General features: G+C 36.4%; 1 protein-coding gene across 1 annotated transcript in view; it reads left to right on the top strand.

Moving 5' to 3' along the window:
- The window catches only part of RGS7BP (regulator of G protein signaling 7 binding protein), a 34,919-nt gene extending 9,899 nt beyond the window's left edge, over nucleotides 1–25,020 (top strand). Inside the window, exons 3-6 of the mRNA XM_071425341.1 lie at nucleotides 13,254–13,384; nucleotides 20,961–21,108; nucleotides 22,391–22,461; nucleotides 23,991–25,020. Coding sequence (XP_071281442.1) covers nucleotides 13,254–13,384; nucleotides 20,961–21,108; nucleotides 22,391–22,461; nucleotides 23,991–24,082 — 442 coding nt within the window. The 3' untranslated portion in view covers nucleotides 24,083–25,020. The remainder of the gene's footprint in view (nucleotides 1–13,253; nucleotides 13,385–20,960; nucleotides 21,109–22,390; nucleotides 22,462–23,990) is intronic.
- Nucleotides 25,021–25,769: the final 749 nt, after the last annotated feature.

Below are 25,769 nucleotides of genomic sequence, written 5' to 3'. Positions count from 1 at the left end.
AGTGATTGCAAATGTAGTACCGTAGTCAGAAACTACACCTGTTCCAGTGACTCAAATCCTATTTTGACTAATGGGAGTTCCTGTGCATGGGAATGGGAATGTTTTGATAAACAAGCTCAGATGTGGATAGTTTATTGTACCCCTTAAGGACCATATAGTGCATGATAGTGAAGTAGGTATACCATAGCTTACTCTTTTCACAAGAGGGTAAGATGCACATGTATTGTTCTGAATAGATTCCTTGTCAAAAAATTTCTCTGATTATATAATCCATATGCATCTAAAATGATGGAAAAGGAGAGCAAAAAGATAAAACTATTTTCTGTGGAACTGAGTTAAGGTACCTTTGATTATTAAGAACAAAATATATTTACTCAATTTAAGTTTCAAGTTGAAAATGAAGTTGTTTAAGTCAGGCACCTCAAGTTCAGAAAGCAAATAATGGAAGAAAAACAAGGTTATTTACTGAGCTAGAACTCTCAAAATAGCTGACCTCTATAGACCGGCATTTTCTTTGTACCTCTGGCTTTGGAGGTGCTTTAATAGGTGTTTGGGACTTGAAGATCTAAGGTATTAATATCTCCCTTTATAGATCTGTCTTTCATAACTGCAGGCCAGATTTAGTCAGGGGCAAACAGACCTAAAAGTGGATTTATTACTCTATTATTTTTCTATGTTCAGAACAGCATTTTGAAAATTCTAGAAGTTCTATATCTGCAGTAACACAGCAAAAGTTAATTTTGACAAAGTGGAAGAGCTTATGGCAACCTGCTTAATGATAAACCTCACCAGCAGTCAGAAGGACAACATTCTTGCTTGTGCGGGATCTGACAAGATTGTTCCCAGAGGTGCTGGCAAAGCATCCTCAGAGCCTGACAACTTTGGGCCCTTCACAAAACACAGTGGCCCCTATCACTTCCTTTTAGCCAAAGCTGAAGGTGAGTCAAACTTAATTTCTAGACCGCTTGCACCTGTGTCCTAGAAAAGGCATGAAAGTGAGAAAAGGGAAAAGTGAGTGCTAAAAGTCGAACAGACATTGTCTTTGTCAGTCAGTTATTTGCCCCTTTCTTCCATCTGACACTCAATTAACACATCCACAACCCCTTCCAGTGCAGTGCTGCCACTGCTGAAACACTCCAGGACTGCTGGGTAAGCCAGACAGGTAAGCCAGACTGCTTGCATGATGGGTCCCTCTAATAGCAGGGAAGCCCTGTCCCAGCCCAGCAGCCAGGGAGGCTGCCCGTGCTCGAGGATACTGCTACAAATAGTATTCTCCCTGGGAAACATAAAGCAGTGTAGGTTTTCCTCTGTGATATGACCTGAAGCTGTGAGGTAGTTGTGGAGAATTAGGGGGTACATTGCCATTGTCTAACCCAGTGGAAAGAGTATTTTGCATGAGGAATCAAAATGATGTTGAGGTCTGCTCTGTACTTGGGCTTCAAGCAGTGCCATTGCATATAAACACTGAAAACCATTAGGGAACTTCTTTTCTGGTATTCTAATCCTTGCTCCCATATTTTTTTTTCCTATGTTTTAAGCAGATAAAACACATAAAGACACAGGGAAACAGATAATCAGAACTCAGGTAAAGGATGACTATTCATGTTATTTTATATCTTCAGCCTGGCAAACTCTACATTCACTGCACAGTACCATGGCCTAGGATCAAAGTATCCTGCAGCTTTAAGGTGGTTTCCCTTCCATTTTAACATGCCCTCTGCATTCATCACTCCCATTGTGGGTTCCTGGAAAGAAATACCAAAAACTAAGATATTACTGTAATTCAAGTCCTTCAATGGACCATTCTCTGCTATGCATGAACAGCATTCTACTACAGTTAGATTTTAGAAGGGTTATTTCTCAAACTCTAACTCATTAATAATGGAGTATTCCAGTTATAGGTGTAAGACTATCTGTAGCAATGATTGAAATAACCAACCTGTTTCACATTCCTATTCCGAGGTATACAAACCTTTATATGAGAAAATTGGGGACTGAATTACATTGGCAGGGTCTCTTTAGAAATGCTGCAGAATCAGAGCTGATCTTTTGTAGAAAATTTGGTTTCTCTGTCTCTAACTTTGTGCCCTTCTCTTGCCCCATTTTGTCCTTTCAAAAGATCTGCTCTCATTGTTGAACATAAAAAGCTTTTCACACCTTTACTTTGCAAGTGATTTTCTTGGGGAGTAGTCAGCCAGAGGATCCAGCAGTTAGGTACATCTCTAGAAACAGGAACTATGGGGATTTTGAAAAGCCCACAGAACTTAAGTCGGGACTCTGTTTTGACAGTTGATGTTACCTCTGCTTCACTTCAGATTTTCTCATGACCTTTTCTCCTTTGTCATTCCTTTTTTCAGTGTTTCTTGCTTTTTTGCCTCATAGCCTGTCTCCAAATAGCAATGAAATGAACATCTGATGTGCTACTGTCCCATTAACTATTTGGGAACTTCTCATGGCAGTCTTGAATGTACATATAACAAGCCTCCTGGAATCCAGTGATCTTTAGATCTGTGGCATTACTGTAGTAAACATGGCTAACAAAAATAAGAAATTTTTTCAAACTCCTATGTTTTGGGAAAAGTCTGGAAAATCTCATTCAACCTCTCACTGATGTTTCAGATGAATCACTTATTAAATAGGTGTACCAGTACTTACTATCTCTGAAAAATACTTACAATTTTACAGCATATTTGAGTCTTTCAAGGAAAAGCATTGTTTTCAAATCTTCTCTTTTATTATTGCTATAGTGTATGTAGATATTACATTTTTATCATTGTTTTCATAATTAATTTCTTCTGAAATTGATTTTAAATGTCAATTTGCAGGAATTCTAAGCCCTAACATGTAAAAGCACATAGCAACTCCTGTTGCTATGTCTTGTCATGTCACATCCCAAGTGGAATCAATTAATAAGCTCTTCTTGAGCAAAAACCAGAGTGTTACTAATTTATGTCAGTAAATAGTGCTTCACAAGGAGATCTGGAGATAAATTTTAGAAGGTATTTGAAGATAGAAGTGTAGCTGATTATGAGCCTTTCAAGTGATGCTAATTTCTATGCCCACAAAAATTAGGAGTACCAGAGAAGCCTGCGTGGTTCAAAATTATTCAATTCAAAATAATACTCTGAATTATGTTAGACCAATCCAAAAAAACTTTTTCATTGCAGTATTTCTGAAAAAAATAATATATACTTCATACCTATCTTCACAGATGTAAATGAAAGTTGCACTTGTGCTAATCTGTAACCAGGATGGCCAAGAGGAGTGCCTTTTTTGTCCCCACTAGGCCCACTGCTTTCAGACTGTTTCAATAGCATATTTCAGTGTTTCTCTTCTGTAGGTTTCTAATGAAACACAGCTAAAGCTAGGAATTTAGTGATGAGTTTTAAGTGCTTCTTTCCTGATCATTTTCCTAAATACTGTTCGATTAAGAAATCCCACATGTCTGCAATTTTAGGTGATAGATGCTTTGCCTTTGTTCTGTTTAGCTTGGCTTAATATTGTTCTCAGAAACTTCTTCTGATTCTCACTGAATCTTATAAAGCCAGACTATGTTGACAATATGTTTATATATCTTAAGAGAAATAAAAACATGAGATAATGGAGTTATGCATTAGAAAGCCTTCAGCATGAGCTCTCAGAATTCCACATATACTGGGATTTTGCTTCTGATTTCTTGCCTCTTTTTTTGTAAGTCTTGGACTGAGAATTGCCAGTTAATGGAAATGATTTTACTAATGCTCAGTATTTCTCAACATTCTGGAACACTGCTCTTTAGTTAGAAAGGAACCATTTTGATTCTGTACCCCTCACTGAAATCAGCCAACAACATTGCCAAGTTAATTGTGCAGGGCCATGCAGTTAAGGGCATGTCCTTCTCACAACCCGTGTTTGATCAAGCTCTTTCAAGTGCTGCACTTCCTGCCTAGTCAACTAAGAAAAAACTTTACACTTACTGTGAGCTGCTTGGTACATGGAGGCTTGCTCTAGTGACAGTAGCAAACAGTACCTACTCTTAACAGCATCATCAGTACCTTGTGATGATCAGTCTCCAGACATGGGAGAGACCAGTTCTGTCAGGCTTCCCCCGGAAAAATTCCTACTGGTTTCAACAAGGTGTACAAAATCTGTTGTAATTTTTCTAATTGCTTTATCACTCTGTTTCTGAACAATTAATTAAATAAATGAATCTGGGCATTAAGATCTCAACACAGCATTAAATGAAGTATTCCAGTATTACCAGTTAAATGCTGTTTAAATTCATGTTTTAAAGTTAAATTATGCTGAAGTGTTGGCTGTTATTGAATTGAATTGAATTTTCTCCTTGATGGGAATATTTATAGATCTACATTTACATTTTCCATATAATTTTTAACTCTCAGAGAAATAATATACTGAATTATTTGTACATTAACATAGGAGGTCTTCTTTTCTCTTATATTCCATTTTTTATCTTGCTGTTCTTATCTTTCATAAGAGTGGTTCCATCATGAACATTTCCTGGCAGCAGATCTCATGTAAGAATTCAAACACTGGTATATTAAATTCTGTGCTCAAAGTTGTTGAAGAAACTGCTTTCCCATTTCAGGAGAAAACAAGTTTGCATTTATTGTGTGAGCAAAGAGAAGCTGACACTTCATATCTCTGTCTATCATGGCAAGACAGATCATTGCAAATGTACTGCTGGTAACCTTGGCAGCATGGCAAATGGCTGAGTGGCAAAATATTTTAAAGTGCCATGTTTATACAGCAGCTTCCAATTATTTCCAACAGTTCTGGAGTTGTTATTGTGGTGAAACAGCACTATCCACCCATATGTGTTTATAAGCTCTCCCAAAAAAAAACCCCAACACCAACAAAGTAGTGTTTGGTACTTGGGAATATTATGACAACTGCAACCGCAGTGTGTAAGACTGAGTACAGGGTGAGGCTGTGTGCTGAAGAAGCACTCCCTTCATGCAGAGTGAAGAGTCCCAGTGCACCAAAGTTGTGGACGTTCCAAAGTCTGGGCATATAATTTAGCTGCAGACCTACCCAAAGTAGTGTGTGTACAGCCTTTTGTAATTAATTTTGCATCATTCAAGACTCAGAAACAAGAAGTATGTCTGTGCAGCTGCTAACATACAATGCTGAATGCCTAAAGGAAGACTTCATGGAGAAATCCTTGTTTCCCAAGCAGAAAAAAAGGCTTTTCAAAGAGGGGAAAAAACAAAAGTAACACCAGTTCACAGAGTCATGTGGAGACCAAAGCAGGATTAAAAATCTAAGTGAAAAAGCTGCAAAGATCTTTTTGCTAGAATACTGCTTCCTGAACACATTTTATCAACAGATGGTTTTAAAAATTTCTTTCTCCATATATGAATTTAAATTCAGGAAGCTAATCTATCTCTTTTTTCTTTCTATTTCCTTCTATTTTTTTTCTTTTTTTTGACACATTCAAGTTTTCTCAGTCTCTCAGCTGTGATTTCTAACTACTCTTACAGATTTGATCTGTGAAGTATCTGGTGGAGCTGTGTGAGATTCTACTGATTCTATAACACAATTTCTTTTTCACTTGGAATACTTCTCTATGGAGGTATTTGAATTTTTCTGTAAAAAAATATAATATTTCTTTTAAAAAAGATAAAAAATACTCTGAGGTATAAGCATGATATATTCAAGCACTCCTAGCAGCATTTGATACATAAAAAATCGCAAACACCACCTTATTCTGAGCAACCTGGAAATATCTACTGTATGCACTGTTTTCCTTCTAGTTTAGAATTGTAGCAGTCACAGTATTGGTCTATTTGACCAGCAGACCAAAAAAAAAGGATTATACATTATCTATACATTATGAAAATGCATAGATTTTTTCAATAATTGTTAATGCAATATAGCTCTTATCCAAATCACAGTGAAACTTAAAGAACATCCTTCCTTCAGTTTAAATAGTTAATTAAGTGCTATGTAATATTTTTGAGGAAAAGTAAATGCATTGTTCCTTGCCTCGTCTCATTTTAACATATCTTCACAACCATTCCAGTTTTCTCATTTTGAAATATGGAAAACCAGAAGATAATGGGTATCCAGATTATTCTTAATGCTTTATGGAATGCCTTTTGGAAAAAATATGTTGAAATTTATATTCAAAGAAGGTACTAATGACAGAAATAAAATGAAAAAAGGAAGTGTCTCAAATCTAGGAATCATCTGGTTTAGTGTCCTGAGAATGGTCAACAGCAGATGGCATCACTTGCCTGCAGCAGAGTTCCTTCTACATCCAGTATGTTTCTAGCCCATTGTGACCTAGATATCCTACAGCATCAAATACCTGAAGCACCTAACTCTCCTTCAGGCTCTCTGGAAAATTTTACCCTGTTTGTCCACACAGATCAGAACCAATTTCATAAATGACCTCACATCAGATACTAGTTTTCATAAAATTTTTATGAAAAAAAATTACAACTGTACAACTGTTAATCAAAGGAACTGGATGGGCGTGTAGGTATGAATCCATATATATTTTTCAGACTTTTGAAAGGTGGAGTTTATAAATCATTCATTAACAAACAGTGAGTGATTAAGGGACATTTTAAATAACACAGAAGCTTAACTAAGGTCAAAGGGCAAATCCACAGGCAGCATGACTATCAGCTGCCTGCAGGGGATTTAAAAGAGGCTGGGCTTGAGCCTGTTGGACAGCACAAACTTATCTGTGCTTTCTCTACATTTTTATCAAATTCATTTGAGAACAACTTGTTGATGCTGACAAGGCAGCATTCTGAATAGGAATTTCCTAGATAAGCTTACAAGTTATTGCATATACAGCTAATGTCACTGTCTCCTTCTTGGTTAGCACAGATCTCTTCTGAAAGGTCGGTGTAATGGTTTCGATTTATCTGTTCTTCAGTATTACATAATTTGAGGCTGTGGGATTTTTTTTTTTTTTTGTTCAGCTGAGGCTAAAGCTAACAAGGCTGACTTGAGAGCCCACCCAAAGTTTTCTTTCATCTAATTGGACACCACCTTCTCAACAGGTCTGATAACCTGCAGAGAAAAAGGCCCTGTTCAGCTCATATTTAACTAGTGCAGAAGTCTCCTGGATTTCTCTAAAGTAGAAGCAAGGGTCAGACAGCTGAAGGAAGGAACAATGGAGTTAGGGTGTGGTGGTCAAGCCAGGCCTTTTGGGGTTTTTTTAAATTTTATGAGAACTCAAAAGTGTAACTGAAGACACACATGCAATTTCATTTGGAATTCTGGGTACTTAAAAATATCCTGCTGGGGATTTTAAGCTTAGCTTATCTTATTTTGAGACAACAGCCAAACTCACACCCAGTTGCTTGCTCACTCACTCCTCAGCAGAATATGAGGAGAAGACAGGAAGAAGAGGAATGAGAAAGATTAGGTTGAAACAAAGACAGGCACATCGACTGTCTGTAGAGCAGGCTTGACTTGGGAAATATTATCCTAACTTATTGCCAATTAAAATTAAAATAATTACTAATTTAAGTAATGGGACAAGAAAAGAAACATCAAGCTAGCACCTCTTCTGCCTGGCTTCCATGCTAAACTTCACTCCAGACTCCTCTACCCACCCCCACCCTCCTGGGCAGTATAAGTGGGATGGGAATATGGGGTTACAGTAATCTCCTTTGTTTCTCCTTCCTCCTCACATGTCTCCTCAGCTGCAGTGTGGGCTTCTCCACAAGCAGCAGTCCTGTCAGAAAAATCTACTCTAGCATAGGTTCTCCACAGGTGGCAGTTCCTGCAGGAACATCCATCTGCTCTGGTGTGCTCTGTGGGCTGCAGGGAAGATCTCCTCTGGCATGGAGAGCCTCCTCCTTTCTCTTACCCTGATATTCCCTCTCGTTTCTTACTGCTTTTTTATTGCCCTCACTCCTTCTCCTTGTGGCTAATTTTGCCCTTTTTGAAAATAAGTATTTTGCTCCGCAGATAGGTTCAGCCGTGTCCTGCCAAGGATCCTTTGAGAAATTGCAGGAACTGGCTGTTTCCAGCACAGGGAAGACCCTCACCTCATCCCACAATGGGCACCCTGTTGCCAATATCACCACCAGAAGCTTGCAATTGCATCAAACACATCTGGTATTGCCTAGAGTGGAGTTTACATGCAATCTTCTGTTTCAGTGCTGTTTTACTCATGTACTGGGTGATTTATGATTGGGTTTGTCCTCTAGTGGAGTAGTTTGGATAGTGTTCTGGTAATTTGCCTATTGCCCTTGCTTGAGTTAGTTCAGCCATTGAAACTGACTTCTGAGGGAAGAAGTCTAGAAAATTCTGGTCTCTGATTCTGATAATTTCAAACCTTTTTCTTTTTTTTTTAATGTTGTATCTAAATTGTTCTAACATGGAAATATCTAAAATGTTACCAGCCTGGGAGTTAGCAGTGTCTAAAATATGAGCCACTGCCTTGTGGTTTTGTTCTGCTGGTTGTATCACATATTCAGATTGACTCCATCAGCCTTACCAGAGTTATTGGAGATTTACACTGTTCTAACAAAACTAAACCTGATCATGCCTTCTGTTACTGCAAGCACTGTTGCAACTGCTTCAAAACAACAATCTGATTTAATAAGAACAGTACTGCAGTCATTTATGGGTCTGCTAGGAAGAACAAGCCCTGCTTTTTTCCTGGCTGGACTGGGTGAGGAATAGCAATTGTATCGCAGTATTACTTAAGTAGAGAGCAACAAACCAACACATGGCACTGAAGCTGACAGCAGTTTGTGTACATTTTTTTTTTAAATAACCCTAGCAAATGGGAGGAACACAAATAAGAACATTTTCCCAGGAACTGCTTAGAAGAAAACACCGTTGTTGGACAACTTCTCTTCCTATATTCAAAATGAATTCGCCAGTCTTTTGTTCCTTCAAATATGTATGGTTACATGAGAAAGAAATAAGTAATCTGTTTAAGATACAAAAGCAGGGGCAGGGTTAGTAGGCTGTTGAACCTGAGCTGTAATCAGAGGGGCTTCTGGTACTTGGTATATAAGGGGATTAAGTGGTATCTCCTCTGCAGTGTTTGTCACACTTTGTATCCGAACAGAAGCACCACGTATCTGAGGTAAGTTTTGGTTTTCCTTTTTTTCATCCTTCTACTGCTTTATATTTCTAAACTACAGTGTTTCTGACGCTAACTTAAAATACAGTCTACAGGGTAGTATTTGTGGACAGTTTTTCACTACTTATCAAGCCAAGTTACATTATTTTTCAAGGGAAGCACATATATAGAGCATTAGACAGAATTTGATGATTTAGTTTTCACTTCTGACTGGACAAATGTTTATTTTCCTTTGGTTTTGAAGACTGAAAGACTTCATTATATGTCTAGATAGTTTTTTTGGCTTACAGTATTTTGGAACTATTAATACTTTTATTTGGAGTTAAGCATAGAATTTGTCAAAGCAGTGCTTTTACAAAAAGGTTTACCAGACCCTTCATATATCTTAGCTACTCTTTTAACCAGAGACAGTATATCTGTCTATATTTTTTATGTTGTTGATACTTAAAGTAAAATGCTGTTCTGTTGTTAATGTGTGACTAAAAGTCTTGAGTTAGACTGTAATAATTTTTCAGTTTTAGTAGTCTTATTTTTTGCTTAATTTCACTTAAATTTCACTAATTTTAGGGCAACTGTGAATGTTGGGCACCCTGTGGGAATTCAGGCAAATCTCAAGGTGTTTCTCAGTTGTAACCAACATTTTAGCAGTACAGTAAAATGATCTGTCAACTATTTTGGAGGGAAAATATTTTTTTTAATGAATTTTTACTCTTTTCCTTTGCATTTAAGGAAGAGCATTTTAATATTTTCTTCTTTGAATTTTAAAATAATTACCAAAATATCTTCATTTACCTGTCTTAATGATACTGGGTACTATATGGTTGGTGTAAGAGCTCCCTCTATAGGTTTTATTTTAAATCTCAGTTTAGGAAAATAAAAAGGAAAGGAAATTCCACTTATTGTCAGTGCTTTATAAACATACTTGAACAACAACTTGTCAGTGCTTTATAAACATACTTGAACAACATTACATGATTTTTAAAGAGCAGGATTTTATGGAAAGAAATCCATAGATTTTACCAATGGTTAAAGTATGAGAATGTAATAATATATTACAGATTTTATAGACTTACTTTTGTTTTTACAAAAAAATTATACTTTTAATAGCAGCCTGATAAGCTGTGTAACTTAAGCTGCTGTTTTATGTAGGAGTAACACAGAATTTTCACTTTTGTAACTACGTTTATACCATTAACAATGAGTTGCTGGTCTGTGTCTCATGGGCAGGTGCTCAGTGCTGTGCTAGTTCTGATATATCCACGTGCACATAAGGTATTTTATGTTATAGTTCTGTTACAAACACAATTTAGCACGGCATTGTATAAGATCATGTTATATGAGGTTTCTCTTGAATAACTTAAGTGGTCTTTGTAAAAAAATGGGCTGGCCTAACTGAACAGCTGACTTGAGGGAGAATATTAGAAGTTTGCATTAACTTTCCTTTGTATGTAAATATTGATTTGGTATATATATAACTATTAAATAATAGTTATTAATAGTCAATCATAAACATATTGTAACCAGAATTCTGAAATTTATGTCTATACTAGTCCCCTATTCAGCATTTCTCATGACATGGCATTGTACACACAGAAATAGAAAAATTGATAATGCTTTAAAAGGAAATGTTGAGCCCTGTACACGAAATTCAGGGATTATAAAATAAATCCTCATTGGCATTCATATCAGAGCATTTGGCTTTCAGAGATGAAAATGAGGCCTATATACATATATAGAAGCAAATTGTTTGGTTGCAAACTGATGGAATTATTATGGTCATTATTACAACTAAACACTAATTAAATAGTTCGAGGCAATTAGTGAGGATAGTGGGCTGGAAAGGATTCTCATTGTATAAACTTTGTATAATATTTTTCTTGGATATCACTGCTGTTACTCTGGATTTGCAAATGAGAGAAGAATTTTGCCCATAGTCCAGTTAGAAATGTTCTATACTCTTGAGAAAACAAGAATGGGTTGGAACATGCATATATTATTGATGTTTCTAGTTCTTACTCTCATACTGTTCGTAAATAGAGTTTGCAAATAAAAACCACATTAGATTTATGACAGCAAAAAAAGTCAATTAAAATGTCTATTACTATGCTTTTGAATACTCTTCCAACTTATTTGTAAATAGGAAGCCACTAATAAATCTGAATTGGCTCATGAGTCAAGCATCTTATTTATAATTGCCACCTTCCCAGTCTTCACAATTAAAAATTCTGTCACTAAAAGCAAAAATGTTTAAAAGTTTTCATATTTTTGCTTTATAGGAATTTACCAGCTGCATAAGGAAAACGCTGTTTCCTTACACCTGTGTGTAGACCCTGAAATAGTTTTGTCAGTGACAGCTAGAAAGGAACATCATAAATTATAAATAAACATTGCAAACAATATTCCTCTAGTAGCCATGACTTCCAAGAGGGTCTGAGGACTGCTAACTCTCTGAAATAGTGCAGAGAAAAATAGAACAGCCATATTTTTAATTTATCTAAATCTGCTACGAGGAAATTACCTTGTCACAATGTAGTGTCTAATTCTCTTAGGGACAGACCTGTAGTTAAATAATTCTAGTGCTCAGGAGAGCTAGACAGATTCAGCTTTTCTTGCATGAGAAAGAGGAGTAGAACTGTATCTCCCAATCAAAAGAGCTCTCATAATTGAACAGAAAAAGCTAATTATTACCATTTCTGGTGACTTAAATTTTTTGCAGGCCCTGCTTTGCACAAGAACATCTATGGGCAAATCCCCTTCAGGTGCAATAGACAAGCCAATGGCTTCAGGGCAGAAGAAACCTTGGTCACAGAGAAGTGTTCAGACATCTAGAAACAGAAACTGAATAGGCCTATGTGTCTGTTGGTGGGGCTTCAGGACTTAGGGATTGCATGAAATAAGCAGTAAGTTTGAAGACCTAAATTTTGGACGTACATTCTAAATATGGAAAGCAAATTGAACTCTAAAGTTTTTTTTCCTTTAAAGGAAGTAACTGTGTGCTCATTGAGAAAAGGGCTGAAACAGTAAGTGATGCACACATTGTGGGGTGGGAAGCAGAATTGTGGTTGAACCCTTCTTGTTCTGTACCAGAGCTTTATTCTGTATTTGTGATAAGATGCAGAAAGTATCATGCATGATAATTTTTCGACAAATCAAGGCTTCACTTCAGTAGTAGAAGAGTAGATGTGGCTTAAGGGAAATAAAAGTATTATAGTCTAGTCAAAAGAAATAAAGCTGCTGGGATGGGCAGGTTTATTACCATGTAGTTTGGTGTAGTAGTAATAGACCACAGCAATTGTAACTTATGCTCCAGTTATTTCCTGCCTCTTTGATAACATCTGCTTTGTAATGGATTGGCAGGTGGAACCAATTGTCCTTTGTCTCTTCCAATTCCAGAATAATTTCTCTTCAATCTTTAGTGTGTTCTGGGGTGGTTTTTTTCTTTTTTAGCTTAATTTTTCTCTTGTTTAAGCATTGTACTATTTTCCACTTCTGTGATTCCAGCCTTAAAAAATGATACTTAATGTCTGATTTTACAACCAGGCATGAGAATTGGTTCCTGAAATGGAGGTGTAGGATTTCAGTTTTTGTTTTCAATATTGTTACTACTTTCCTGAAAAAAGTCTTGTGCATCCCATTCTCCTCACAGTGCAATATCACATCACTACTTTAAATATGGGGGAAAACAAGTTCAGGCAGAATGTGTAGAATGAGTAGGCTAAAACTGACTTGTTTCTATTGAAAGTGTCTTCAAAGTAGGGTTGATCATGCTTGATACAGATTTGTAATCTGAACAGGGACTGTTAAAATCGCCTAGTAATCTCCTGCATCTGTGTCAGGACCAAGGGTAACTGAAATAGAATGGCAGAAGACAGCTTCAGTCTCACAGAAAATACTTATCCAAAGCATTTAAAGAGAAGATGTCTCAGTCACTTATTTACCCATTTTCTGAAAACACACACAGGAGATAATAAGGACATACAGTCTTACCAAAGACAGCTCAAGTTCAGCTATGCTAAGCCTAGAGTTTTATAGTTCTAATGAATTGTTTGTAAATACTGTTAGGTAGAAAAGGCATAATAGTTTGTGAAGCAGATTCTGGTGTGGTTGCTTGCAACAGTAAGGAAGTGGACTTTATGACCTCACATTCTTCTAATCTCGTTCCTAACTACATTTTTCTCTTTTATTGCAGCCCAGAAGATGGTGAAATCCATCCTGAAATCTGTAGACTATATATCCAGTTACAGTGTTGCTTAGAAATGTACACAACAGAAATGCTAAAGTCCATATGTCTGCTAGGATCGCTGCAGTTTCATCGGAAAGGTACTGGATTGCTTGTTTTAGAAAAAGAACAATCTTTTGGGGCATGCCTGGATATTCATGAAAGGTGAAACACTGTCCTGGTTTTGAGTGGGGTGGACTTAATTTTCTTCATAGTAGCCATCATGGGGTGATATTTTGGATTTACACTGGAAGCAGCATTGATAATACAGGGATTTAGTTTTAGTCATTTCTAAACCCACACGAGGTCAAGAGCCTTTTTGCTCCTCACCCCACCCCACCAAGGATGCTGAGGGGGCCCAAGAAGTTGTGAGAGGACACAACCAGGACAGCTGATTTCAGCTGACCCAAGGGATATCCCAGACCATATGGCATCATGCCTAGCATATAAAGAAGGGGAAGATGAAGGAAAGTGAGGATATCAGTGACGGCATTTGTCTTCCCAAGTCACCATGAGGTAGCCTTGTTTTCCTGGGGATGGCTGAACACCTGTCTGCTCATTGGGAGAGGTGAATAAATTCCTTGCATGGCTTTTGCTTTACGTATTAAAATTGTCTGTACCTCAGCTCAGGAGTTTGCTCACTTTCACCCATTCAGTAGTCTCCCTCATCCCACTAGGGTGAGCAAGTGTGGGGCTTCATTGATGTCCAAGGTTAAATCACAACAAGCACCAGACTGTAAAGTGAATTTTATATATATTATATCTATACGTAGGTTCTATAGGTATCTATAGGTAAGTCCTATAGGTATCTATAGGAACCTATCTATAGGTTCATCATCATTCTTACAGAAGTGTGTCTTATCAGGTATGTACCAGTAATGTCCTCACCATTTAAAATTCTTTTTTTAAAAAAGTAGTTCCTTAAGTTTTAGGTGTCATTAGTCAGATGAGTGGGCAAACTTACTAATGTTATTAGACATATTTGTCAGGCAAGATATGTTATTAATGATGTTGCTGTTACTATTAGTTTTCTTATCTCACTGCTGCTTACCTCTTACTGCTGGCTATCTCTTACTGGTTCCAGTAAATTGTTCTTATCTTAACCTGTGATCTTCACCTGTCGTGCCTCCAATTCTCAACTCCAGCCTGCCCCTACAGAAGGAGGAGGGGGAGAGTGGCCTGTGGCTTAGGAGAATATCACTGATAGCACTAAACTGGGGAGTATGATTACTAAAACACTACCATAGCAAAAGGTAGATAAATATGGTTCAAAAGATACCCACCTTTATAAAAACAAATACTAGACTTGGAACTGAAAGGAGATGTCCTCACTTCAGTGAAAATGCATGTCTCAAGTATTTCATTCTTGATTAGGTGCCTACTGAAAGGAAGATGTAGAAATGCTGATAAGTTACTGTATAGTTTACTTAGTAACCTCATTGCTCAGTGATGACACAGGTTGATTAGGGCTGTACCTGTGCTGATTGTAACTACTCTTTCCCCTGATAGTATCTCATCAATAAAAAACTAGGTAAAGCAAGGAAAAGTTCTGTAGTGAACTGTAATAAAGATATTGTAATGAACCTGTTGCATTTTCTGTCATGCTAAAAGATCCTGTAACGTACTTTTCATATCTACCTGTAGAATGCTGCTAAAGCCAGGGATATTTTTATTATGAAAGTAAGAATGGGAGATTTGTAAATGCTTAACTGTGGTTCTCAATTATTTTTTGAAGTCAAAAATGAGTCTATAAAACAGGAAGAGAGAGAATTAGCGGAGTCATTGTAGAACAAGATAATAGTAGCTGTTGAAATGAGTCATTGTTTTTAAGACAGATTGTACTGCATTTCCTAGCATTGGCAACAGTTGTCAAACCATCTGCTGAACTGCTGAAAGTAAATAGCTTAAAGTGACCTGAGTAACTCTGAAATGTCTTGTCTCTCCCTTTTGCTTCTGGGTGGAATTTGCATTAATAATTTAAGCTAAACATCAAACTATTCAATGTCTGAAGTTGGATTAGAGGAGGAGTTACACCTTAGTTCCTACCTTGCAGTAGGTTAACTTTGATAGATATCTGTTTCACAACTCACCACAGAGATCATCGTGTTAGTTATTCTGGCCCTACCGAGTAGTGATTTTTGTCCTTGCCAGATAGAGTGTTTTAGAGATAAACACAGTAACTTGGCTCCAAGCTTCTGTGACATTTTTTTAAAAAATACATAGGAGGCAAAAACTATATGACAGGGATGACAGGGATTCAAATAATTTGAATACCCAATAGACAATAGCTTCTTTTGTATTAAATATTTAGTATTGGCAACACCTAGAAGTATTGCAAGGGCATCATACAATGATGGAAATTCCAGTCCTGTGTTAATTGTTTTTTCACCATGAAGGTAGCTGCATGCTAGACAGGCACCCAGAGGGGCCGTGAAATATCCATTCTTGGAGATACTGATGACTCAAATAGTCCTGAGCAGTCTGATGCAAGCTAGCCCTGCTTTCAGTGGGATGTTCCACTAGATGACTTTACAACTTATTTGTTCTATGTTCTGACAGAACATACCATTTTCAGAGGAGCATTCTGAACCCATACTTTTCATTGATTTCTTTACTTACAGAGAATGATAGTTTAGTGTAGGCAAAGTGCATAAATTTATCTCTAGGAAGGAAAGAGAAAATAACTTCACCATTATAAAATATATTGTGATGCTGCTGTGTTTTTTGTTTCTCCACTTGTTTAGTTTTTCACAGTTTTTCATCTGAGTGACCATATGAAAAAAAGTTTCTTGTGTACAAAGAGTACTGCCCTTAACTTTTGCTTAACCTGTAAATGTGCATGTCTGGTGTTCTTGTTCTGTCTTGAAGCTAATTTCTGTGTGTAATATTTTCCATGTGGATGTAGTATTTCCCTTCTCTAGCCCTCTTACTTGCCAGACAATTTGTATGTTAGGTTTTTAAACCTCCCATGAGATTTCACCAATTCATGTTCTTACTCAGGACACAGCAGAGATTCAAGTAGAATGACCTGCAGACTGTTCTCAGCAACCTGTGGCTTATAAATAATAATGTAGGTATTGGTATCTTGATCAAAATTTATCAAATAAGCTACAGAACTGGTAAAACTAAGGCAGTTTGCTAATGCTGATGTTCTTTTCCTAAGAGAAACTCAGCTAGCAGAAAAAAGATTTCTTACTAGGAAAGATATTCTTTTAAGGAAACACCACATAAAAATTTGAAGGTCTGAGCTCAGGGTCTTTGACTGCCTTTCATAGCACATATCTTCTCATATCTCCTTATCTTTCTTTTCAGCTGAACAAATATTCCTTTATTTGCTGTATATATATATAAATCTTCCTGTACAGAAATTCCTTGCATGGTTACAGTGTTTTAGAATAAATTACTGCTGTTATAGAACTGCTACTAGAAAAGTCAGATAGTCTGTTATTTCTTTGAGATGTAACAGCCACGGTGGGGCCAAAAGCTATAAATATTTGCAGCTATGTTATGCAGTAAGTAAACTGAGGTAAGTGCTCTTCAATAATTTTTCTTTGTAAGATGCCTACACTACAAAAGCCCATTGTTGAGAATATATTCAGCAGTTCAGCATTCAGAAAGTTTGCAAAGAGCACAAGGAATCATGCGTAAGTATCTTTAATTCAAGTGTTTTGTAGTTACTTTGTCTGGCTACCTGATAATTTATTCTATTACTCCTCCTTTCCATAATGCCAGGAGTTCTGGCTAAAGAATACACATATTAGTACTTACGTGGGCATACATCTCTCTTTTATCCTAATTGTTTAGTGTCATATATTTTATTTATTGGACATCATGAAGAAAAAATAACAGTTATTGAGATGTGTGAGTCCCACCTGACATGTATAAACAACAGGTGAGGGCAGAATCATACCAGCACAAACCAAAGTACAGGTACCTGTATAGTCATGCAAAAAAGGCAAGAATTGAGTCTTACAGGAAAATCAAGCATGCATACTACTTGAGTTTCATGTAAGAAATTCATACAGTTAATTATTGTATTTCCAGTGTTTGTTTTGTGATAAAAATATGTATTTTCTTAAAATAGTACCTAAAAGTGATAGCTTATTTTACGAACTACAAAAATAAATCCCTGGTTCAGTGATTTTTTGCTTTTTGGCTTCGTTTAAATGACATGCTTTTTAGAGTTTTGAAGGGAAAAGGAAGGATTATTTAATGGTTGTGCTACAATCTCAGTGTTCTATTTAAAGACTGGTAGTTATGTATTATTACTTACACATATCACTTATGCAAGGAGGGTTAAGATGCAGGAGTGTAGAAGAGCACACAGGTATGGAGAAACAAAATCAAGAGACACCCATTCTTATGTGCACCCTATGAAGAAGTGAAGGAATGGGACAAGAACAGCCATGGAAGGAGGGTAACACAACTTTCATCATAAAATTGTTGTTCCTATTGCATTTTCTTTAATAATAGTATTTCCAGTGAGACAGTCTCCAAGTTCTGCAGGTCCTGAGTGTAAATGGAGAATTAAATTCCTCAGGCTGTTAGCCATATTTGTCAAATACCTTTTTTTACTTCCTGCACAATTCTTTCCTATTCCCCTTTCTAGATTTTCCTGCTCATGCACTTTAGCTGTGATAGATAGTTAGTGCATTTATCCTTAACTGCCAGGTTAGAAACCTGATGTAAACACTGCTCTCTTTTTGAGAGAGGGGTTCTCTCAGCTTTGTCAGTCTGGTATGCCACCCAAAGATCTAAGTTCCTCTGCAGTGAAATACTGAGGGGACTTTTTTTTTTTGGTCTTTTCTTTTTTTTCATTCATCACAGTTCTGTGCGAATTAGGTGATGACTAAGAGTAGGTGCTTAGGGTTACATGAAGAAAACTAACACAGAGATCACCACAGAAGCAATAAGGGGCACAAAAGGTGAGATACATAAAACCAGATGATGCATGTAACCTTACTGAACTGACAGTTTTCTGCCCTCTTATTTATCCATACTCAAGTTTGATCCTCAGCATTATTTAACTAAATTGATTTAATTTCATATCAAAAGCATTTCCTGCTTCTTACAGTAAAAAAAACCAAACTGAATTACTGATGAGAAAAGAAATAATGTATCATTGCAACTAAAATTATTAAAAATCTTTCCACTGACTACATTGAAAGTAAAATTAAGGGTTCATATCAATTTTTGAAGTATCTATGACAGAAGATATCTTTACCAGTGACTGTAAGGATTTAGAAGCTTTAGTTTCCCTATAGGCTGTGACCAGGGTAGAAATGTTAAGCCTGAGTCATACATTATTCAAGCAAAGCCTTTATTATTAGCTGACTCTTCAACTGCTTTCAAGAGACTGAGCAAATGATCTGAAATTCAAGAAAGGCTTCATGAATTGCTCACAATACAACAGAATTACTGGTAATCTTTTTCCAGGTAAAAAGAGATCTGTGTAGTTCATTCTGCTAAATCTGCAAGAACTTGTCTTTGTGCTGATGAAAAGAACATTACGGTCTCTGCTTCTGTTCTCAAGCTGAGAAAAAGAATCTTTACTATTATTTCATCTAGTGTTGTTACTGTTTCCATTGAAACACCTTTCACATCCCTGAAGAATACATCTCTCCAGCATGTCACCAAAGGTCAGGTCAGGGTTCCACCATAACACTTAAAGATAATGGAACAATCTCCATACCCTGTATGGAGGGTAATTTCATTTCATGAGTAATGCCTTCTGATATCAGTGGCACATAAGATGGTTTACCTGAAACCTTTTTAGTGAAAAAGTAATATGTGAGATATTGGTAACATTATGTTGTGTTATGGACTTCTTGTGATGGGAAAAAATAATGAAGCTTATATGATTGAACAATGAAAACTGTACCATAAGAATCACCTTAAAATAACAGCATAAGCTGCAGTTAAGGACAAGAAAAATTTGAAAGTTAAACCTACAGGATGGTTCAGAGTATAAAACATGTAATCTGTGAAGCAGGTTTAGTCTGCTCTTCCACAAGCAATTGAATAATCTTTCAGCATAACAGTTTGTAACCAACAGAAAGGTTTTGGTCTCTTTCTCTCTGTTTCCCCTCCCTTATAATTCACTACTTCTTCATTTCCACTGCTTTTGGAAAAGGAGTAATATGATCATCCTTCTTTGGAACTTGATCCTGGACATGTAGGGTTTTTGACTGACCTCACATAAACAACTTCATCAGAAAACATCACATTTCACTTTTCCTTTTGTTGGGGTAATCTATCATTTCAATTGTGGTTTACAGAAGGATTTGACAAAGCATAAGTTAGCAGTGGATGCCAGTAAGCAGCAAAGAAGGGACACGGGAGATTCTTTCATGGAGGCTAAATTTGTTATGGTCGCGTCATGCACTCTTTAGGATTCATTTAGGTAACTGTGGGCTTCCTATTGGATTTGAAGAGCATTAAAACATTATCAAGTGTCCTCTGTAACATAAGCAGCATCTAGTTTGAGACACGTAGCTAAGAATAACTTTTTTTCTTTCTTTTTTTCAAGGAAATAATTTACCAGAATGCAACTATATAGATAACTTACTGGATCTTAAGATAACATTAAAAAAATGTTATCTTATGATCCAGGAAGTTCTATATTTTAAAGAACAAGTTTAGCTCCCTGATAGCAGGGATAGGCATTTGTGATGTGGAAGAGCAGTATACCATGGTCTGCAGTTTTGGCCTCTAGAGTCCCAGAAAAATGGCCTGAATGACCACGACTCTATTCGCTGTTCTTGTTCTTCATGTACTTTGTCAAACCTTACAGGAACTACTCAGATTTGTACTGATGTCAAAATTTTTCCAGTTGCAACAATTGTGAAATGAAAAAACATTTCCTATGCAACTTTTTGTACTACTGGTTTAAATGTTGACAGTCTGGGATGCACTCCAGTGTGAATTTTCTTCTGTATTTGGTGCCAGAATTGTTCTTGCCACTACAGACAAGAAATGCTGTGAGGTAGTCCAAAGGAGATTTGCAGGTTTACCAAAATAATCTTCTAATGGTTAACTTTCTTGAATGCTCCATTATCATGATCCAGTCCTTTATCCCATTCTCTTCCTCATAAAAGCCCTGGAAGATCTGTCATGAAGCACCCCCCTTCAATTTCAACACTATATTTAATTTTCATACAGGGAGCATGAATTAGGTATGTGTCAACACAGAAATTCAGAATGTAATGCATTTGGGCTGGGGGGGGTGGCAGCTTTATATTGCTGTTAAATCATAAAGTACAAAATTTCACATTTTTGTCTTTGGTCTTCCCTTAGTATTGCTGTAGTACTTGGAGACAAGGATTGCAGTGTTCTTTAGTGTCAGACTTTTGAAGTTGTTTCCAGAGTGTGTGTTGTAGTTTCCTCACTTATTTTGTTCTGTTTTGTCCTCTGGCTGTTATTTTGTGTTCCATGAGAGCCACTGGAATTCAATTGAACCCTTTTAAATTGGTATGGGTAACATATGGCAGCACTGATTTCTACCTTGGTGTGGTCTGCTCTGCTTCTGAACAGTTCTTACTCAGAGTTTGCATCTGAGCAGTCTTTTTCTCCATTTGTATTGTGCAAAGTCAAGTTCAAAGCATCAATTAGATAGTTTGAGTATCTGTATTAATCAATAAATAATAGGCATACATGTTTTGTTTAAATATTTTAAAGGAAAAGAACCTTGTGGCCCACCCAAGATCTTAGATACTAAAGTGGAGGAGAGTTCTGAAGTACCTATTTTAGAAGACACATCATTATCACCAACAGATATTCAACAGCATCTATGGCAGGTTTCCACAGATATTGAAAACACTGAAGGGTATGTGTAGTACCTCATTCCTAAACAAACAAATTTCTTTCTAGGATTTATTTATTTTTTATTTTAATTTGACAGCCAGTGTTGCTACTATGAAAATTATAAATAAATTAAATAACCTGTTAACTTTTCTGGTACATTTAACAGAGTTTTTGATTTTGTGAAATACACCTGAAATATGCCAGACTCCAGTTATGCATTTCAAAATCAAAACCAAAGAATCTAATTAATTTCAGTTAGTTCCACCCATAGTTTTAAATTTAGAAGTTTTAGGAGGGGAAGGGGAATGTTGTAGTGGTATTATCTTACTCTCTTAACTATGCAGTTGAAATACAAAAATGAGACCCTTTACTAGAGAATAATCCCGATGGCCAACATTTCTTTGCAAAAGTCCTATTTTGAGGCTTTGTATACTAAGTTGCAGCTGAGATTTGAATTGTTAACATGCTCATTTGCATAAAGCCAAGTTCTGTCCTACTGGGCCATAGTGTGGAGAATAAACAGTGCAATTTTTTATGCACTAATGATTATACTAATCATGCTGCTGCATTTCTGAGAACCATTTTATGTGTAGAAGAATGAAGCAAGACCATACTGGATTTAAATCCTGAAAGCATTAAGACTTTACCAGCCTGTGGGTCTGCCATCTGTGTGCTAAATGGAAACTCTTTGGAAATTTCTGGCCTCTTTCAAAATGTATCAAAACGTGATTTGCTTATGGAGATGATGTGTTGTTATCATATTTTCCATCATCTGCCTTCCAGAAAATCTAATGCCAGAGTCCTCCCAAGGAGGTGAGAATGATAGCCCTATTCCTAAAATTTTCATTTAATGTGCAGTGTTAAGTACCAAGGGTTAGTTGCATATGTTGTAATTTTCTTCTGAACAGTGAAACACATTCATGGTGCAAGCTACAAAATGCTGATAAGGGGTATGAAGGTTATATTAGTACTAGGTAATATTAATTTTAAGACATATTGTGTATTTTGCCTCTAGGGTCACATTGTGCCCCCAGAGGCTTTTAATGTTAAGTACTCAAGTGCCAGAATAGGTCATAAATTTGAACTAGGAAGTTAGTATCAGACTTTTATAAAAGTGCTCCCCTATTAATTTCATTGCTCTTTCTTTTGGTACGCATCTTCTGAGAGATGTATGTAAACCAAATGCTTGCTCAATAGATTTTTGTGTTTATTGCTCCATTGTTTTTGCATATAAAACTGAGCCATACCCCATGCAGTCTCCAATTGTTGTTCCATTGTATCTTTTTAAACTGTTGTATCCACAGAGATATGAGAGAAATGAAAAACCTTTTAAGTAAACTCAGGGAGACTATGCCTTTACCATTGAAAAATCAAGGTAAGTTTTGAATTTTCTTTATTTAATACAAATTAAGATAATTTAAGGGTTTTCCTTTCTTTATATACAAAAAAATATGCGGTCCTTTTATGGAAACTACAAAAAGAAAAATCTAGGTAAAATCTCTTCCCTGCTGATTTAGTGGAGCCAGAATCTAGTATGTGATTTTGGCCTCTTGAGTTTCACATGAGATATTCTGGAATTTATAGATACAGTATCTGTAGATAAAATAATAGACTTTTCCTGGTGATACAAAGGCAGGAGCAGAACTACTTCGCAGTTACTGGAGTCCTTCTTTCTCAAAGGTAATGAAGGTGCAATTTGCACAGACTATGACAGGGATCCTTGGATCCTTCGAGTGATGAGATTTGCTTCACCTCTACAAGGCTTATAGCTTCTGTGACCTGACATTGACTTTCTGTAGAAAAGCTACTTGCCCTGAGTCTGCCACCAGGCTGCTTTTCCCACAGACAGCTATCAGGTATCCCGTAGAAATGCACAGGTGGGCAGGGCCTCCATCCTATGCATGTATTTAGCAATGGGCCTTCATTTTGTTGGCATGTTAAATACTCCACATCTACAGGCACACTCTCTCTTTTTGTGAGAACAGCAGTAAGATAATAATTTTTCTTTTTGATTTCTTCTTGATAATGGGTGTTCCTTAAATGTGGTGCAGTCTTTGCACAGTGGCAGCTGATGAAATGTATTGAATGTGTCCTAGATCTTATTCCAAGTAACTAAGCAGCCTGGCATTCAGCATAATATGCTAAGAGATGAATATAGAATGATTGTATTCATTATTCAAGTAAGATTTCATGGTAGGAGAGCTTGATTGAAAACTATGTTGAAAGGTAAAAGGGAATCACTAGTGATACAGACATACCATTGTAAAGACTGGAAGAGTGATGAAAGGTCCAGGCTTAGTCTAGAAGAAAAGAGTGTGCTGGAAATAAGGAAGGGAAAGACAAATTGGGGGCATATAATGCATAGAGAAACTTGAATTTAGAACAGAGATAAAGGCATACAGAATTCTTTGTTGCCTGGTGTCAACACTGCCCTTCAACAATGACCAGAAAATCACTGCCCCTGTGCAGCAGGATAGGAAGCATCCCAGGGTTTTAAAACTCAGAGATATGCCCCAGGATCAGGTAATCATCATCATTATTATGGAGATCCTGTTAATTAGCATTGTAAGACTCTCTTGTAAGACTCTCATGTCTTCATGAGAAGTCTCAAAATTCAGGTTATTATTTTCTCTGTGCTCTATGGGATCTACCACGGAAAGGGTTGTCAAGCATTGGAATGAATGCCCCAGGGAGGTGGTGGAGATGTTCAGGAAAGGACTGTACCTGGCACTTAGTGCCATGTTCTGGAGATGTGGTGCTGGTCAGTTACAGGTTGGACTCAATCTTAGACACATAAATGATTCTGTGATCGTGTAGGTGCTGCTAGGACACATAAATGATAAAATCTCTTTTCTGTGCATATGTGTACTTGCTTGTGTTAAAACGTGGGGTTTTTCATCACAGATGATAGCAGCCTCCTAAACTTGACTCCCTATCCACTGGTAAGAAGACGGAAGCGAAGATTCTTTGGATTGTGTTGTCTTGTCTCAAGTTAGAAGATTAGGCACAGAAGCACCATGGAAACCATGACTTTGATTAAACCACTATTATTTGACCACTGAAAAGATGAAAGCGGCTAATCTTGATTATAAATTATATTTTCTACACTAGGCTATTCATTTTTGTCTTCTGCCCCATCCCCCTTTTCAAATAAGAGTTTTAATACTTTCAAATTATGGTGGTCAAAAAATGGCTGTGGAATAGATCTAGCATATTTAAAACTTTTTAAAGTATGTTTTGCATGCTTACTTTCAATCACTCAAAGAAGACACATGAATTATGATTCATATATAATTTTAGAGGATTTTTTTAATTGTTTGAGCTGCAGCTAAAAGTTTGTGTGTAGTACAGTACTCTTACTAGTATCATATTAAAATCATACTATAACAGTCTTTAAGCATAGCAGAACATTTGATCATTCTCTCACAGTCTTTAAGCATAGGAAACTATTTAAGAGCAAAACTATTAAAGTTCTAAGACATTCAAACAGTATTGTAACAGAATTTGTACAAAATCTCCAGTTGCTTTTTTTGTGCTCTCATTCATATTTTGTCTTCCACTGTATCTCAACTTCAAAGCTTTATAGAAAAATATCTTAATTTATGATAAAAAAATCATATATGAAAATAGATAGGACTTGTAAATACAGAGAAATCATAATATCTATAAACTGTACAATGCTTAGAAGCAACAAATTCCATTTTCAGGCAATAGTATATCTACAAGCTTTTGAAAAAAATAAATAATTTATTGAAGGAAGGTGTATTAAAATAAACAATGTAAAACACAACGCCAACCCATTTTGTTGCCAGTAGAATTCGAAGCATGGTGTCTGCATATCAAGTATTGATCTTATAAGGCATGCCAAAATTATCTCAGACTGTAAGATACTAAACGTTTTACATTGTTAATAAAGTTTTTTATTTAAATTAAATGTTGTCTTGTTTCTAGTTGTATTGCCAGACTATGTATTTTTTTCTAATTTTGTTGTCAGAGTACTACAAAAATTTGTGACAATATTTCCATTTCAACAAGAATATTTACAAAGAGAGATTAAAAAAATATGCATGACTAAATTCTTTAAATAGCACCAAAAAAGGTAACTTCAATGTATTTGAAGATGTCAAGTCATGAACTATTCTTAGGCATATATATTCCGAAGCATCTGAAATGGGGAGATTCCTACACACACAAAACTTGTGCTTGTGAGAGCAAACAACGTTTTTAAGAAGAATGGAATTGAAGTCCACAGCACAATGTTTTTCTGAGTTAATTCCTTGCACATTTCTCATGAACCTTGTGCTCAGTAATCAGAGCTGTTGTCCTTAACATTCAGCACTAGCATGTCTTCATGAGAAGTCTCAAAGCAACAGACTCACTCTATGATTCCATCCCCACAGATACACTAGATTTTGCAGCTGCTAGAACTTTGGAAAAACAACTCCTGGTGTCTAATAACTATCAAAAATACTGTCTGCAAAACTGATCAGTAGTTACAATTAACCAATTAATTTTTTTTCAGCATAAGTGAAAAAGAAAGACATTAATGCCAAAAAAAGTGTATGAATTCAAGACTGAATGTACAGTGATGCCATAAGAAAGGGGGAAAGAAAATTTTATACAAGATTTCTTTAAAAGTCCTGTTTTTTGATACACACAGAGAATCAGATGGGCAGATAAAGC

The sequence above is a fragment of the Agelaius tricolor genome, unplaced genomic scaffold, assembly GCF_023055355.1.
Source record: "Agelaius tricolor isolate 1412-34295 unplaced genomic scaffold, bAgeTri1.0.p SCAF_4, whole genome shotgun sequence".
In the NCBI taxonomy this organism is placed as follows: domain Eukaryota; kingdom Metazoa; phylum Chordata; class Aves; order Passeriformes; family Icteridae; genus Agelaius; species Agelaius tricolor.
The sequence above is the reverse complement of the archived record's forward strand: the minus strand, read 5'-3'. Positions and strand labels throughout refer to the sequence as shown.